At 39.2% G+C, this 17,203-nt stretch overlaps 2 protein-coding genes across 3 annotated transcripts; both read left to right on the forward strand.

Annotated features, from left to right (window-relative positions):
* The first annotated feature begins 546 nt into the window (after positions 1-546).
* LOC128426692 (ubiquitin-conjugating enzyme E2 2) lies at positions 547-7,873 on the forward strand. 2 transcript variants are annotated; one of them, XM_053413714.1, is made up of 7 exons: positions 548-753; positions 2,288-2,351; positions 2,961-2,992; positions 5,063-5,140; positions 5,651-5,756; positions 6,591-6,684; positions 6,777-7,873. In XM_053413714.1, the coding sequence occupies exons 1-7, from the start codon at positions 730-732 to the stop codon at positions 6,820-6,822; spliced, it is 444 nt and encodes a 147-aa protein (XP_053269689.1). In that variant the 5' UTR covers positions 548-729; the 3' UTR covers positions 6,823-7,873. The 2 variants fall into 2 exon arrangements, with proteins under 2 accessions (XP_053269690.1, XP_053269689.1); XM_053413715.1 differs by lacking the exon at positions 2,961-2,992 and having other exon boundaries at positions 547-753.
* Positions 7,874-11,104: 3,231 nt separating this feature from the next.
* On the forward strand, positions 11,105-16,855 carry tfam (transcription factor A, mitochondrial). The gene is made up of 7 exons (XM_053413398.1): positions 11,105-11,369; positions 12,633-12,757; positions 13,578-13,648; positions 13,993-14,142; positions 14,373-14,468; positions 14,934-14,990; positions 15,080-16,855. The coding sequence occupies exons 1-7, from the start codon at positions 11,284-11,286 to the stop codon at positions 15,335-15,337; spliced, it is 843 nt and encodes a 280-aa protein (XP_053269373.1). The 5' UTR covers positions 11,105-11,283; the 3' UTR covers positions 15,338-16,855.
* The last annotated feature ends 348 nt before the right edge of the window (positions 16,856-17,203 follow it).

The following is a 17,203-nucleotide window of genomic DNA, read 5'->3' on the forward strand; positions in this document are numbered from 1 at the left end:
GGGGAATTTTTCTCATGTGTCAAAAGGCAAAACAAAATGGTTGTAGTGCGGAGTTACAGTATTAATACTCAGTCTCAAAACTTTATCTGACTCCATATTTTTATGTTGAAATTGAAAAGACATTCGAAAGTGTTTTTTTTAACATGTAATCAATTAAACCATTTTGGAAAACCCAAAATGGTACATTAGCATTTTATTCTTTCAGCTCTTTCAAATATCGACGGATGTTAATGTACTAATGAAGGCTTTAGGTTTACATAAGTGTAATTTTAGACATATTTAATGCAGCAGTAAATCTGCACACTGAGTTGTCATCACCCATTCATTTTAGAGAATGAGTCTATCTGAAGTCAACTATACTTTTTAGTTTGGTTATTGTTCTGTTATGTCAACTTATTACGTGTGTTACTCAAATCACCTTTAAGCCGGAAAATAAAGGAACCTTTATGAACTATATCGGAAATATTATCAAGCCAATGGGACTCCTGAATGTTTATTCCTGGCCTATTCCACGTCAGATGCAAATGCAATATTCAGAACTACGTTTCCCATGATCCATTTCGAATTAGCAACCGTAAACAGAAGAAAGCGGAAACAAAGAGGGTTTTATTTAACACAAACACAGCCCTGTTTGTAGAAGTACTGAAGTAGTCAGGGGAAAAACTCCAGACTTTAACTTCTCCGGCGATAAAACTGAAAGTGAGCTGAGAAGAGAACTACCGCATCAACATGGCGCTGAAGAGAATTCAGAAGGTAAGTTTGACTAGCTGCTTTTCTGTTGTAAGCTAATGGTAGCCAACTAGCCCAGCAGTTATTTCAATGGTAAAGGTTTATTCATAAAGATTCAGACGCTGTCCTCCCACCAAAACAAGCTCCAATGAGCTGTGTGACGATTGTGGAAGTTTATGTCTGCTGACACGTCCAACAACACCCACAACGACCACTTCAAAGTTTCCTGTTAGCTCGCTAACAGCTAGCACAGCTAGCTTCGTAAACCCCCCGTGTATCAGCTTCCATGGCTGCTGTCACTGTTTTAAATGTCACTGTGGAGTCTTCTGTCTTGTCTACAAACAACAATCCTCCTGTATTTCACAACGCCTTTCGGTTCTTTAGGGTTTAAGAGGCAGGTAATGCTGACAGAGGAACTGTCTGGATAGAATCTCAATATCAGATCAACACCACAGAGGCGTCAGGCTTCTCTCCACTTTACCACAAGTCCGCACGAAGCTCAGTATTAGCATGTATGGAATGTGTGCAATATACTATTATGATGCAATAACACCAGAGGGAGCAAAGGTACACACACACTCTTTACTCAAGTAGATGTACAGATACTTGTGTATAAAAGGACGGCAGTCTCTGAGTAAACATACTCAGAGTTACCACACTTGTTCTCAGAACATTCCCATCTCAGGCTTCATCCACTCATATTTCAGTTAGTCTTGTCAGAGTTTGTTAAAGCTGCTTTGCTCAACAGGCCCCTGGGAGTGTCTGGCAAGCAAGACAGTGGTAGTATAGCGAGATTTACATCAACTTAACTTAAGACGCACAGAAGAGAACTCCAATTTACCTGAATGCTGTTTCCGCAATTTACTCATTTAGATCAGTGTATTCGTCATTGCTACTCAGCCTGTGGTAAACAGTGTGATACAATCCTTCATGGCCCCAATGTCTGAGACAATGCTGATATTTGAGATCTTAAATCAGAGTCCTCTTACTACTGCAGTGAGATGTGGTCGAGAGCACCAGACAAAGTTAGCTGACTATCACTTCAGATCATTCATTTTCAAACATCCTGGGCAAGCCACTGTCCATCACAGTCCTCGCATAACCAGACACACAGCTGTCCAAACTCACAGCTACACAAAATGTGGAGTTTCCAGACACTGAGTTACAGAGATTTATTGTCGTCAGGCTCAAACCCTGTATTTTTTTAACGTGAGATGACAGTGACAACCACTTTACCACCTGCTGTCCCTGAATTGATTTTTATTTTATTGTTTGTCTGTAGTATCATGTGGTACACATACAGTGGAGTCTTGAGTTTTTCGGCTTGTGTGATGGGATAGAAACAAAACATTGTATACATTACACTATGGCTATGCTCATAACAAAGACTTTACTAAGATAAACCAACACCTACAGTCACAGGTATCATCAGGTATAACAAGGGGGGAAAAACATAATCAGTTGATTGAAAAGAAAAAAATGATTTTTTTTGTTATTGTAATGAGGAGAGCCTGTTCATTAGAATAGCTAACTGCAGTATTTCTGCTGTGTTGAGCAGGAGCTGCAGGACCTGGAGAGAGACCCTCCTGCACAGTGCTCTGCTGGACCAGTTGGTGATGACTGTGAGTACATACACACACAAACACACACACACACACACACACACACACACAAACACATTCTATATTCCTTTTAAAACGACACCCTCATGCTGGCACCACCCCCTTTGTATTATTTGACATAGCAAACCTGTGTTCTAGAATAAAAGTGCAAAATTCTTCCCTTGAAAGTGGAAGCTTCCTACTCCCCTTTCTATGGGCTGTTTGATGGTTAATATTGGATAATAGCACACAATTGCTATTTAAAATTTTGGATATTCTATTTTTCAATTTTTGTTTTGCTTGTGATACTCTGAGCATTGCTAGAAGAGAGCATGTGACCCAAGCATTTCATTGCCAGCGGTTGTTTAATGTTATTGTTTTGCATTTGACAATAAACTCTTGAAACTTGAAACTTATATGCATGCATTGTGGGCGGCTGTAGCTCCACTAGACAGAAAGTAGGTAGTTGAAAAGAACGACTTTATTTTGGTATATCATGAAGAAGTAGAGCCGTCTTTATAATCAGTCATTGTTTAAAAAGGATTTATTATGAGTGATGAACATTGTGTCTGTGACATGTCAAGCTTACATTCTTCTGTATTTCTCTGTTTCCCCCCTAATTGCCTCTAGTGTTTCATTGGCAGGCGACCATTATGGGTCCAGTGAGTATCATTTAAGTCTTTCAGTCCTCTCATATATAATCTTGTGCTGCATTTATTACCTATATGGACATAGATTGTAGCCTGGATGCCAGACGAACTTAGCCCCGCCCACAACATTTTTGGTCGGGCAGTTCGGTCTGGAGTCGCTCCATTGGGAAAAAATTATGGGGCGTGTTTCAACTGACCAGGAAGTAAAATTCCTCTTCGCTCAATTGGATAGACCTACAACCAATCAGAGCAACGTAGTATGTGAGTATGCTAAGCAACGCATTGTGAGTTATTTACTAACGCCGGGTTCACACCGGACGCTTCAGCGCAGCGCCAAGCCTTAAATAACAGCTGGCTCCCATCCACTCCCATGTTAAAACTTTGTGCCGGTCACACCGGAGGCTGAAGCACCGCGAGGCAGCCTTGGCGCAGCGTGGTGCTTCAGCCTCCGGTGTGACTGGCACAAAGCCGTGCAGCGATCTACTGGATCAACGGGTGATAATATTAGCGCTGCCCGGCGGTTCAGCGTCGCTTCAGCGTCCGTTGTGAACAGCCAAGCGCTGGGGCGATAGGGATTAGCGCGGTGCTTTGGCGTCGCCTCCACGTTCTGTGTTCCTCTTTTAAAATGAATGCGCTGTCGATGTCTTCTAAAACAGACTCAATGGCAGCATCTACACATCTCAGCTCGCCAGCGGCAGGCATGTTTGTTGAAAACGAATTCAACCCGAGGGCACTGTGATGACGTGGTTGATTACGTTACCGTTGATCATCTGTCAATCATCGTATAAAGCCCGCCCTGACAATCTGATTGGCCCGGTCGGGCCATAATTTTTTCCCAATGGAGCGTCTCCAGAACGAACTGTCCGACCAAATCTGTTGTGGGCGGGGCTAAGTTCGTCTGGCATCCAGGCTACATAGATTGTGTACCATTGATTAAATAGCCTACACTAAACTCCATTAAGTCCAGCAATTATTTAAATTGACATAATTCAATCTCTTAATGTTTCTGAAGTTAAAGCACAGAATAAATAAACAGTTATTGATTTTAGCTTCATTGAATGGTGTTGTAGAACCAAACGTAATCTAAGTGTTTGTCTCATTCAGGTGTTGAAGTAGAAATCAAACATTTTTCAGAAAGTTGGTTCCAACACTGTTACAGAAGTTGCACTGTCAGGTTGATTTACTTTCACCTTGTGTCCAGTTCACATCAAAGCAGCTGTATGAGGTTAAAGGGATAGTTCACCGAAAGATGAAAATTCACTCATTATCTACCCACCATTATGTTGATGGAGGGCTTGGGTGAAGTGTTTGAGTCCACAAAACACTGAAGGAGTCTCAGGGGTAAACAGTGTTTCTGCCAAAGTGACTTCTTCTTCTTCAGACAACAGGTGTTCCTGAGTGCCCATGCGTACGTGAACGTGCCTCTGAGGCTAAAAATATGGTGTATACAACTCCGAAGAGTCGAATATGAAACCTCAACTGGAATAGATCACAGTAAACTATGAAGCACAGCTATCCTGTCATGGAGTAGAAACATTCTGGTGCATACAAGCCACATATTGATCAGTCAAGTTGAAGAATGAAGTCATTGTCCCTACACAAACATGGCATGGTATAAAATAGACTTTACAGCAAAGTAACAAGTAATACCAAGCCCACAGGTCAATGTAACCAAAATCAGGAGAATCGTTTTTCCGTAAATGATACAATTTATTGCAGAGAAAAGGGTCATTTTAATTTATTTTCAAATATTTTAACAGCAGTAAACCAAACAGTTACCAATAACAGTTTCCAGTTATATAAAAAGTGAAAAATTACCATGGGGATCTCATAAATGTTTTTTACTAATGGAACACATTGTCTGAACTACAAAAGTTATATTATAATACGTAACAACAATATAAAAGTAAATAAAGTTATGTCTTTATCAGGTTCTGATGCAGATTTATTTGAATTAATTACTACGGATCTGTCAACATTGTGTCTGAACTTGTTTGGATACTTGTCAGTGTTTTGGTTCGGGCTGAATGATTTAGTGGGAAATGTTTTTCTGACAGAAATGTTCACATGTCTTTACACCAGGGTGATAGTCCATACCAAGGAGGAGTTTTCTTTCTCACAATTCACTTCCCCACCGACTACCCATTCAAGCCACCAAAGGTAAGAAGTGCTGTGGTTACTCCAGACTTTGTCCTGTCATACTGTGAAATGTAACATAGTGATTGTGCAGCCAAGGAGAGCCTCCCGGTCCTGATAATCTCTCCTACTGCATAAATTATCTAAGAGATTATATCCTACAAATTGTATGTTCCATGACTGTGTGATGAAATTATACTAGCTTGATAATGGGTAGCTACAGTCTGTTGTGTACAGGCTGTATGATAGGAGGTAGCTGGGATTAACAGCAACTACTCGCTGCTCCAAAACACATGAAGACAAGAAAAAGTGTGTGGTGGCTTTCCTCTGGAATCCATTATTTAAACTTACTCAAGTGTTCTTGAAAAATTCTTATATCTTCCATAAAGTTCTTCCTGTATTGATAAAAGCTAAAAACTGTCACTTTGATCCTTAATGTAGTATATATTATTTTATGTGAAACTAATTGTTGTGGCTTAGGACCTAATTAGAACACTAGTACCATCTGAATAAATGTTTTATTTTTTTTTACAGGTAGCATTTACAACAAAGATTTATCATCCAAATATTAACAGCAATGGCAGTATTTGTTTGGACATTCTCCGTTCACAGTGGTCTCCAGCACTAACACTGTCTAAAGGTAAATATAGTCTGCTCTCTTTATATTTGATTCTGGATGCCTTTTATATTTGATTTTAAACATTTGAATGGCCTTGTTGTTGAAATAAGCCATGTTTACACTACACGACTGCACCATTGGTGTCATGTGATTCGGGTTATGGCAGTTACTGTGAGTCCATATTAAACGATTGACGGGGGGTTGACAGGGGATCTTGCACTACACCGTCCTTCAACAGGATAAACCCTGACTGGTATGTCTGGTCTCCAAACTACATTTGATCATGAAGAGACACATTGAGTGTGACTGATCCTCTCAAAACGCTTCCATGGAAATCACTGTTGTATAGAAAAATCTAATCATGATAATTGTTCTCAACTGTACATTTTATAAATTGTAATAATTATATTTATTTATTAGGGAAAATAGCTTAATATTTACTAATTGCTTTGATAATATACACTTAAATGTTTTACTTTGTGTGGCTCATACGCAAACCGGGCCTACTACCAAATTTCTTTCTTTATTACTTCACATCAAAGCCACTACAGACCACCATCACCCCATACTGAGCTCTGATTGGTTTTAGTTGTTGCCAATTTTTCTTGATATGTATCTTCTAGAAATCTAAACAGAGGAAGCGTATGTGTCAGAGAGCCTTTAAATCGCATCTTTGTAGAGTTCACAGATAGTGATTGGCGACTGCCGATCAAACGCTGTTTGTGTGTTTGTTTTGTTGTTGAGTTCCAAAATTTGTTGACAATTGGAAAACATCGGGCTAGTGTAGTGTGAACAAGGCATTTTCTTGCATAAATATTACTTATCTTAATGTTATTTTGTGTCTCTTCATTTCAGTTTTATTGTCCATATGTTCGTTGATTTGTGATCCAAACCCAGACGATCCCTTAGTTCCAGACATAGCTCAAATGTACAAGAACGACAAAGAAAGGTGAGTGTACACACAGGCTCAGGTGAGACTTATTTTTTCTGCTTATATCTTCAGTGCTGTCTTGAGGTGACCGCGTTCTTTTCTCTCCTCAGATACAACAAACTAGCAAAAGAATGGACCAACAAGTATGCCATGTAAAGAAAATAATAACATCCAAGAGAAGAAGAAAAAGAACATGCTGAAGTCACAACACACTGTAAATTATAATATTAAATCATGAAGTAAAAGCTCCCATCTAACTATTATGTCATTGTTATTAACCTGACATACTGTATAGATCATTTATTTTTAATGGAAGCAGATGGTTCACTTTGAGCAAATTAGATGTCCTGTGGTCATTCAATAGAAATTTGGGATGGTTTTCTTTATTTATAATTCACAAAGATATTACAACTGCTTAACAGCTTTCTTTATTTTAAGTAAACCTAGTGATTTGCAAGACAGAAATCCCACTGCATGCTGTTTAGCAACATGACAGGAGCTGAGTAGCAGACCAGCAGGATTACGTAAACTGCTCCATACCTTGAATATCCCAGCTTCACTCTCTGCTGCTTCCATCAACAGCTTGCAAGAACAACAATTGACCATGGGAATATTGACAAGTGGATACCAAATAAGTAAACCCCAGATTTTTACACATGTTTGTAAATCATATAAATACTGACAACATAATATCTTTTTTTAAAAGACAACTTCAGCTTTATGTTGTGGCTGATGGACGTTCTTGATGAGGTCTTTTGCATCTTGTTACAGATGAAGCTGAGTGAAAGAATGTACTGTTGCAGTTCCTCTTAAAATGGAAGCAATTACAAGTCATTTAATATGGTGTTCTTCATCTTGTATTATTATTATTATTATTAAAATCATCTGGAACTATCTAACAGTTTTATAATTTTCAATTGGAGTCATCACAAAATAAATCTTACAAACTGTACTCTTTTTTTTTTTCTTTCCCTGGGAGAAGCTGTGACATTGGATTTTTGTTGGATTTACACAGGTACATAGATAAGATTTTTAACCCACTCAAATGTGTTCCTAAAGGTTGAACATGCTCTTCTGTTCATGTCTATCTGTGCTATTGAAAGGGTAAAAAAATCATGTTTCTGTTCTTGTGTAAACAGTCTGTCACTTGTATTTGAGGCCCCTGTGGCACCTTTTGTACTGAATAAAAGAATGGTACGGTTTTTTATCATGACTATGGTCTATACATTTTTATCACAGTGCATTTTGCATATTTATATGATCTTGTTGTATTGATGTGGTCTGATTTATTGATGATATTTTTTGGTGTAACTTGTTTGTAATTACTACCTAGATGATGTAGCAAGCATTAATTTGGCACAAAACTTTAGTCAAAAATACCTATATTAATTATCACTAAAAGATACAAAGAACCTTGAAACCATTTTTTTCTTTGGGGTGAGGCATTCACAAGGAGAATAAAAGCAAACTTAAAATCTCTTCAAACAGGATTTGGACAAGATCAGTCAATCAAATGTTATTTGGACAGGCCATATTCACAAATCTCAATTAGTCTCATAGGTCTTAACAAGGTGCGATATCCCAAAAAAAACGTAGAAACCTCGGAGAGAGCCACATGAGAGGGATCCCTCTCCCAGGATGCACAGAAGTGCATTAGATGAAGCGTGTAAATGAAAACATCAGATAATAGAGAGAGAGAGAGAGAGAGACTAGGATCAGCATCAGGTTTCAGCTCTAACTAGTTGTGATAATAATAATTATGGATGTAAGGACGTTATTGATAGCAACAATCCATGCCCTAACTATAGGCTTTATCAAAAAGGAACGTTTTAAGTTTAACCTTGAATGTAGAGATGGTTTCTGCCTCCCGAACCCAGAGTAGGAGCCTGTTCCACAGGAGAGGAGCCTAGTAGCTGAGGGCTCTACCTCCCATTCTAATATTACAGACTCTAGGAACCACAAGCGGGCCTGTATTTTGGGAGCGAAGTGATCTATTGGAACAATACGGTGTTATGAGCTCTTTGATATATGAAAGAGCTTGATTGTTAAGGGCTTTGTATGTGAGGAGTAGGATCTTGAATTCTATTTGAATTCTACAGGGAGTAAAACTTTCTGGGTCAACCAAGCCCTGATATCCTTGAGACATTCCTGAAGTGATAGATCAATCAGCTAGATATGTACAGCTGGGTGTCATCTACATAACATTGGAAGTGTACGTGGTACTTTTTGATGATGTGTGCTTCGATGATGTGAGTGGGCTTTTTAAGCAGAGGTTTAATTACCGCTACCTTGAAGCTTGTGGTACGTAGATGGTTAACAAAGACATATTAACCTGTTTCTGTACTAGAAAATCTATCTGTGCTACTCATAGGGAGGACAATGGTTATAATTTTGTTTGTAAAGAATCTCATGAAATCATTGCTTCTTGGAGTTCGAGTAATATATGGATTAGTAGAGCTATGACTCTGGGTCAGCCTGGCTACAGTGCTGAAGAGGAACCTGGGGTTGTTCTTATTTTCTTCTATTAATAATAAATAATAGGAGGTTCTGGCATTTCAGAGTGCTTTCTTAATTTATCAGGCCATCTTTCAAGGCTAGGTGAAAATCATCTTGGCTGGTGGAATGCCCCTTCTCTTCAGCTTCCATGATGTCTGTTTTAAAACACTTATTTGAAAATTATACCACATTGTCAAGGGCTGTTTTTGATGAGGCTGCTGTACTATTAACAAAGTTATCAACTAATTTTGATAACTTTCCTGTACAGACACATCGCTGTGAGGTTAGTGTAAAAGGAAGCCGTTCTTAAAATTTGTTCACAGTTTTATCAGACTCTAATAGAATTCCTGTCCAGATCAGTGTAGTCGATAATGTAAATTCAAATGTAATTGAACAATGTTTGGACAGAAGAGGGTTTTGGGGAAATATCTTTACATTTTCAATGTCTGTGCCATATGTCAGAACAAGATCAAGAGTGTGATTTAAACAGTGAGTGGGTTTATTCACATGTTCAGTTAAACCAATAGAGTCTATAAGTGCATTAAAAGCTGAACTAAGATTGTCATTGGCAACATCTTTATGAATGTTGAAATGACCTACTATAATTACTTTACTGTCCTAAGAACTAGCTCAAATTTAAATTCTAGTCGGGGGTAAATTGCTTACTTTAAACCTACATATTCACAATTTTGCAGCCAGGTTTCAGTTAGACACAGTAAATCGAACTAATGGTCAGTAATCAGATCATCGATGAGTAGGGATTTTTGGATTGAGTGACCTGATATTTAATAAACCACTATTTTCTGGTACTGAATTAGTTGTAATCTGAATCCACAATCAGCTGCCACCACGAACCATGAAGCTCTGCTACCACCATCCACCATCATGATCCACTATCAGCTGCCATCCTGATCTACCACTACCATCCACGATCAGCTCCCCCCACGATCACCATGTACGATCCACCACAGTGTCGGCAGCAGCAATAATCCATCTGCAAACGATAAAGCACAAGGACTCCAGGGAAGAGGTCTAGTCTTGATGAGACAGTTATGTGAAGAAGAGAGAGAAGTGGATACAGAGCAGACAGAATTGTGTATTTACAGTCAGGTTTACAGTTTATTCAATAATCCCCCCAACTGAATTCTAGTCAGGTTGTTCTAGTTGACTTGCCTGTGAGCAAACAGACTGTTAAAAAGGGTTTTTGTATCTGTCAGTTTGACAAATTATAGTTCTATTCCAATTTATGACATATAAATACTAATTATTATATCATTACAGTCCATGTCATCCCACAACAGAGCAGATATACTTTATAAAATATACAAAACACTATTGAGATTACATCAGACACAAACAGAAGTCAGGTTAATGGATCCAAGCTCACAGGGGCATCAGGGACAATGAAATGGGAGATTCAATCGCTAACAATCTTTAAAACAGGAAACAGTTATGGAGGCAGCTTTCAGTAAACTGAAGCTAAAGCAGTAATAAGGAGTAACTTCATGACTGACTGGCAAAACAATGGGATGAGGGTGGAAAAGGACGACATCTATGTCGCATAAATAAAAAGTGGGAAGAAAAAAAAAAAACAGCCTAAACCCCCAGAGAGCAAACAGTCATATCAGGGTTATAAAACAGAAAGAGAAAAGCTACAGAAGGAGCTGAGGAAATGTGGGGTGGAGCTTTTAAATCTGAAGAATCTTCAGTATTAAGGAAGGGAAATATAAAGTATTGTTTGAGTTTTTCAAAGAAACTGGATTAATGAAGAGAATTCAAGTTTACTTTATTTGATATTGTTTCTTTTTTAAATGTATGTATTTCCGCTGTTCCAACACTCTGAACCGAACTCCAGCATATAGGTGGCGGTATTGCACCTTAAACGTCATGCCAGCCGCCATTGAACACAAAAAGAGGAAGAAGAAGGTTTACGGGCTGGCGCTAGGGGTCGACCTTTTCCCACAATGCACCGGCAGAGAGCTAAGGCGCCTTTTGCTGTCCCTGCATGTCATCAAGGAGGAGACTCCGCATCATTGAAACATTAGTGCATGAAAACAACAGCACGCTGCCGCTGTGAAATCCAACATCCTCTCTTTATTTTTCTCCTTAATCCACAGTGACATGGCTCCGTTCAGCTTATTGACAGCGGGTGTTAGCCTGTTAGCGAAGTCCTTCAGCGTCTGGTCCTGCACAAACTCCCTGGCACGGTAGCTAAGCTAAAGTTTCTCTGAATCAGCTAAGTCAACGTCTAGCACTTAGCTCGCGAGCATAGCATTCTGCAGACTGACAGTTAGCACATGTGTTTAATCGTTTTTGTCAAACAACGATTCAATTAGAGGAAATGGAAATATTAGTGTCAGGACAGAAGAAAGTCTACAGATCTTCCGCGGCAAACTACAAACACATCTCTTCCGACTAGACCTTGGATAAAAAAAAAAGAGTAGCGATTTAGTAGCACTTAAATGGCACCTACCTAGAGCTCTGAAGTTTGGCTTTCGTGAAGTCAATTGTATTTTTCTTGATTCTTGTTGTTCTGGTTTTCTCTCATGGTTGAGTGCACTTCGTGTCAGTCGCTTTGGATAAAAGGGTCAGCTAAGTAAAATGTAATGTAATAGTACTGTTTTAAATAATCAGTTATAGCTTTAACAGGAGCATTTAAGTAGCTGATCGTATGTTTTCGAGTTGGTGGACGGTTGTGAGAGTATTTGTGTTAACGTTTAACAAGAACGACGTTGTGTTAATATAATAGACGACATGGTAAACTATATTCTTATTGGACTTTATTAGTAAAACAGGTGTGATTAGGGACAGTAATGGAATGAAAGTATCTGTTTACCTCATGCAGCAGTTTTTATTGTCCTGCATATGTGTGGTGCTTAGTATAGAGGCTGATATACGGTAGCATCACTGAATTTGAACATCATTGTATATAACTATATGAGGATGAGAGAAGCATTCAGCAGCTTTACATTACATTTCATTTAGCTGACGCTTTAATCCAAAGCGACTTACAATAAGTGCATTCAACCATGAGGGTACAAACTCAGAACAAGAATTAAGAAAGTACAATTTCTTCAATAAAGCAAAACTACGAAGTGCTATATGTAAGTGCTACTAAATTGTTAGTTTCCCCAAAAAATTCAAGGTATATTCGGAAGCGGTGTGTTTTTAGTTTGCGGCGGAAGATGTGTAAACTTTCTGATGTCCGGATGTCGATGGGGAGCTCATTCCACCATTTAGGAGCCAGGCCAGCAAAGAATTGTAATTTTGATCTGTTTAGCCCGCAGAGGTGTGGCTCTTTGGTATGTGGGATATGAGCAGATTTCATTTAAACACAATATTGGAAATAATGCTCTGGAGTAGGCATTACTATTTTCAACATTTGTATATGGAGTTTTGTGTGAAGTTGTTAGCAATAGAGAACATGGATGATATGTTTATGAGTGTGTGTGTGTGTACACATTTTCTAGGTGTACCAGTTTCTTCCCAGTGAAATGTTTGACGTCCCAGGCCAGTGGCCCACCAAAGAGACCTCTGAATGGATACATGAGATACGCCGTGCAACAGCAGCCAATCATGACCAGACAAAACCCAGGTAAATGTAGACAGCAGCTACAGTTATTGATTTCCTAAACCAGCTGCATTCTGGGAAAAGCTTATAGTATTTAACAATAAGTTGTGCGAAGGGTGTCTGTTAAAATCGGTTGTAATTCTAGAGCACCTGCCTTCAAGGGATAGTTCACAAAAAATGAAGATTCACTCATTATCTTCTCACTACTGTGCCAATGGAGGGCTGGGTGAAGTGTTTCAGTACACAAACCCTTTAGGAGTTTCAGGGGTAAACAGCATTGCAGCCAAATCCAATACAATTGAAGAAGCTGGTCACTCCTCCCTCAGACATAATAAAACAATATAAAAAAAATACATGCTACCCTATTGCTCAAATTAGACTCGAAACAATGTCATTTACACCTTGTTTTAAGTGTAAAAGTCTGCAATGGCAATGCTAACACGCACCCTGCATGTGCCCTTGGCTTTTGCTCAGTGTCTGTGTTTCCAGTGTGATCGTGAATGCGGCTCCGAGGAGGATATCAGATGGCATTAAATGTAAAAAAAACTGTGTAAATAACGCACTTTCGAGTATAATGTGAATGTTGGATGACACCACACAAGCCGTATGGAGGCATGTTACTTCCATTGTATTGGATTTGTCTGTAACACTGTTTACCCCTGGGATGCCAAATGTTTTTTTTAGACTCAAACTATTTACCCACCCCTCCATCGGTGGGTGAATTATAATTTTTCGGTGAATTATCCCTTTAAGTAGTTTTCTTTTCTCTACTAAGCCAAAAACTCAATCCCATAACTTTTTGTTGACTGCCTTGTGATTTATGAACTTTTTCTTTTTTCTTTAGAAATCAAGATAGTGGATGTCGTCAGGAAGATCGCCCAGCAGTGGAGAACGATGAGCCCAGAACAGAAACGGGTACTTTCATTAATGGAAATAAAAACTGTCTGTATTCTATTTTGTCTTTCCCCACAATATTGCCTTAGAAGGGCTGTTGATGTTTCCCAAAATCAAGTTTAAATTAATTTGAGAAGACACACTATCTAGTTTAAATCTTTTCAAGTTGATAGTTCTTTGCTGGATCACTAGGGACACCCCTCCCTCCCAAAAAACGTGTTTGAATTAATGATTGAGTTTCACGTGAAAGGTCACAGCCTTATCAACTTGGTGCATACATTGAAAGCCTTTACTTAACAATTTACTGTTTTCATACAGTCCCTTCACCTATGTCTGTGGCTGAAGTTGTTTTCTCTCTTGTGTAGCCGTTTGAAGAGGCCTCTCTGTTGGCCAGGCAGAAGTTTAAGGTGGACTTCCAACGCTATCAGGCCCTACTGACTCCAGCACAGGTCCAGCAAGAATCCCTGGAAAAGAGGGAGAGGTTGGCCAAGAGGAAGGCCATACGCAAGAAGAGAGTAAGATAATGGGCAACACGTAAAGATCAGGGTGTTCTGTAATCTAAAGCCTCTGTGTTTTATTTTCTGTGCTCTAAGAAACACATCATTATAACCAAATTATCTAGATGTGTGTCTCAGCTGAAAGTGTATTTTCTTGTTGAAGCTCTAGTCAGCAATGTGAGTACTACTTTCCGTACACATCAGCCTTGTTGAACAATAATTGTGGATCTTACCTGTGTGTGATTCAGGAGTTGACCAACCTGGGGAAGCCTAAACGCCCTCGCTCTCCAGTCAACATCTTCATGTCTGAGCATTTTGAGGAGGCCAGAGGCGTCAACACACAAGTAAGTAACCACTGTGTTAGCGTGTGTGTGTGGACTTAACTAAAGGTCTGCAGGTGGTGGCGGTGAGATGTTGTCCATGTTATCTAGCTTTCTGTGCAGAACCAGAGCCAGCCTCCCTGATCACTGTGTTCTGTTGGTTGGTGTCTCTGATGCTCCAGCATACTGCACTATAGAATATTGCACTTGTCACAGCAGACTGATAGAATACACACGTTAACAAAACTGAGCTTCCTCATACAGTGGGGTCGAGTGTGTCCCTTCCTCCACAGCCACTGTGTTGTATTTCCTGTCCAGTTAAAGTGTATCCCTCCACCAGCCAACAGTGGAAGAGCTTTTATCGTTCTTGTCATGGTCCTGTTGACGGGTAGCATGTTATGTGTATGATTGTGTGCTTGTGGTGCCAATAATAATTTCCATGGTTTTGCACATATCACTGATATAATGTTGCCATTGATGTTCATTCAGGCAAAGATGAAGTCACTGATGGAAGACTGGAAGAATCTGTTCATCCACCAGAAACGGGTTAGTACCAGACTGATATACTACATATTGTTAACTTTTGTAGTTCTAAGGCTTTCATGCAGATATTCTGTGTTCCTCCCGCATCTCAGGTCTACACACAGCTGGCAGAGGACGACAAAATTCGCTATAAGAATGAGATGAAATCATGGGAGGACCATATGATTGAAATTGGACGAGAAGACCTGATCAGAGAGCAGACCCTGTCTGCCAGGAGAAAAGCTGCTTCTCAACCTGCAGCAGCCAAGAAAGGAACAAAGAAAGCTATAGTGAAGAAGGCCAGTGCCACGGGAAAGTCTACTACAACCAGGAAGACAACAAAAACTGTCAGGGCGACCAAGAAGAGATAAGCTGTGTGTATCTACTGAGTCTAGAGAAAAGCGTGTTCATGACGGCTGAAGACAGGAGATCTGATGACCCAAGACTGTACCCTAGTTTTTTTTTTCCGTCCTCAAACTTGATATTCACAAAGTTCCAAGTTTTGTCATTGATGCATCTTCGGTTCAACAGGGCAAACTTCACAGCAGTCAAACAGAATACAATCGTTTCACTGCACCTGAACACCTGAGCGCTGGAATGGACCAGGTACAAGGTGAGCTTATCCTCACCCACTCAACAAAAACCCATATGGCTTTGAGTGGTTGAATGATATTGAGTGGGACAGACTCAAAATGTGAGTTATGAAATGTCATGATTTTAAAAGCTTGAGATGTTACATTTCACTGATACGGTTTTCCATCTGCAATCGTTAAAAGTTTCTACTATTACGTTTTATGTTTATACAACTACACTCTTCTGTTTTTGGTATGTCATACACAGTGTTACTGTAATGAATATGTCTACTGTGATTCTCTTTTTTTTAATCTTGTCAACAATGAAAAGTGTAAAATGGTGTTCGTCTCAACTCTTCCTGTCTGCACATTCGTTCCCACTGAACATGGATATCTTTAAAAATACCACAAATACATTGTTCATTGGTGAAAAAAGAGCTTGTCACTGTCATGTAACTCACTTAGCTATAATACGGTTTGGAAACAGTGGCGCTCTGTGACATTAAAGGGATAGTTCACCCAAAAATAAATATTCACTCCATCTATGCTGATAGAGGGGTGGGTTAAGTGTTTGAGTCCACACAACACATTTGGAGTTTCAGGGATAAACAGTGTTGGAGACAACCAATACAATTGAAGTTAATGGTGACAGAATCTTCAAAGATATAAAAACAGAAAAAACTAACATGCCTCCATACTTCTCCTATGGTCTCATCAAAGTGGCGTCATTTACATCAAATTTTTAGCCTAAATGTCCTCTGATATCCTCAGCCCAGAGCCATGTATGTGTGTGGATCACAGTGGACATTTAGGTTTAAAACATGGTGTAATTACCTTGTTTAAGTTTCGAGTTGTGTTTTGTAGACTCAAACAATTCTCCCACCCCCATCAGCATAGTGGTGAGTAGACAGTGAGTTTCTATTTTTGGGTGAACTATCCCTTAAGTAATTCAGAGAGAGTTGGGAGATGGACAAAATAAATGTCTGTGGGATTTGTTGACTATAAAATGAATAACAGTAGTCATATTAACACTGAGTCCCCTGTGCTCGTGTGTGCTCCACCGTGCACTAACCATGTACAAACAGCACTTCCATGAATGGAAACTGACTGAATTTTTTGTATCGTAGTAATTAGCGGAGCTTAAGCTTGTACAGTCACAATGTCAAACTGAAAGCCTGTTTTTTGCCATATAAGGCGTAATTAACATTTACATCTGACGGTTTGGTTTTTTAAACACCAAAGTTCCAAATGATGCAAGCTTTATATGAGATGCTCTTGTAAAACAGGTTGATAATAAAATCTCACAAAAAAATGTGATCATCATGTTAGTCTCCCCTGTTGATTATGAAGAACCCTTTGCTTGTATTTAATGCTTCTATATTCAGCAGGGTTTTTTAGTACTGTGTATTTACTTTCACATACAGTTTAATACAAATAGATGTAAATTTGTTTTGTCATTTAAAACAATTGGTCTTAGAAATTGGTGGTTTCTGGAAAAGCTGATGCCAAATTGCATTTTGGGCTATTGACATTTATAAATATTAGTAACATAAGGAATTTAAATACATTTGGAGAAGTGACCAGGTGTTGAGCCCTGTGTAAAGGCTAAAGTCACACATGGGGGATGAGAGAATTGGAGGTCCACATTTACTCAATGCACCATGA

The sequence above is a fragment of the Pleuronectes platessa genome, chromosome 21 (genome assembly GCF_947347685.1).
Source record: "Pleuronectes platessa chromosome 21, fPlePla1.1, whole genome shotgun sequence".
Taxonomy (NCBI): domain Eukaryota; kingdom Metazoa; phylum Chordata; class Actinopteri; order Pleuronectiformes; family Pleuronectidae; genus Pleuronectes; species Pleuronectes platessa.

What these genes read in the sequence shown, in the direction of transcription:
- LOC128426692 (XM_053413714.1), top strand. Translation starts at nt 730, where the DNA reads ATGGCGCTGAAGAGAATTCAGAAG. An exon ending in TGGACCAGTTGGTGATGACT is followed by an intron (nt 2,352 to 2,960) that starts GTGAGTACATAC and finishes AATTGCCTCTAG; the next exon opens with TGTTTCATTGGCAGGCGACC. An exon ending in AGCACTAACACTGTCTAAAG is followed by an intron (nt 5,757 to 6,590) that starts GTAAATATAGTC and finishes TCTTCATTTCAG; the next exon opens with TTTTATTGTCCATATGTTCG.
- tfam (XM_053413398.1), top strand. Translation starts at nt 11,284, where the DNA reads ATGGCTCCGTTCAGCTTATTGACAGCGGGTGTTAGCCTGTTAGCGAAG. An exon ending in AGGCCATACGCAAGAAGAGA is followed by an intron (nt 14,143 to 14,372) that starts GTAAGATAATGG and finishes TGTGTGATTCAG; the next exon opens with GAGTTGACCAACCTGGGGAA. An exon ending in TGTTCATCCACCAGAAACGG is followed by an intron (nt 14,991 to 15,079) that starts GTTAGTACCAGA and finishes CCCGCATCTCAG; the next exon opens with GTCTACACACAGCTGGCAGA.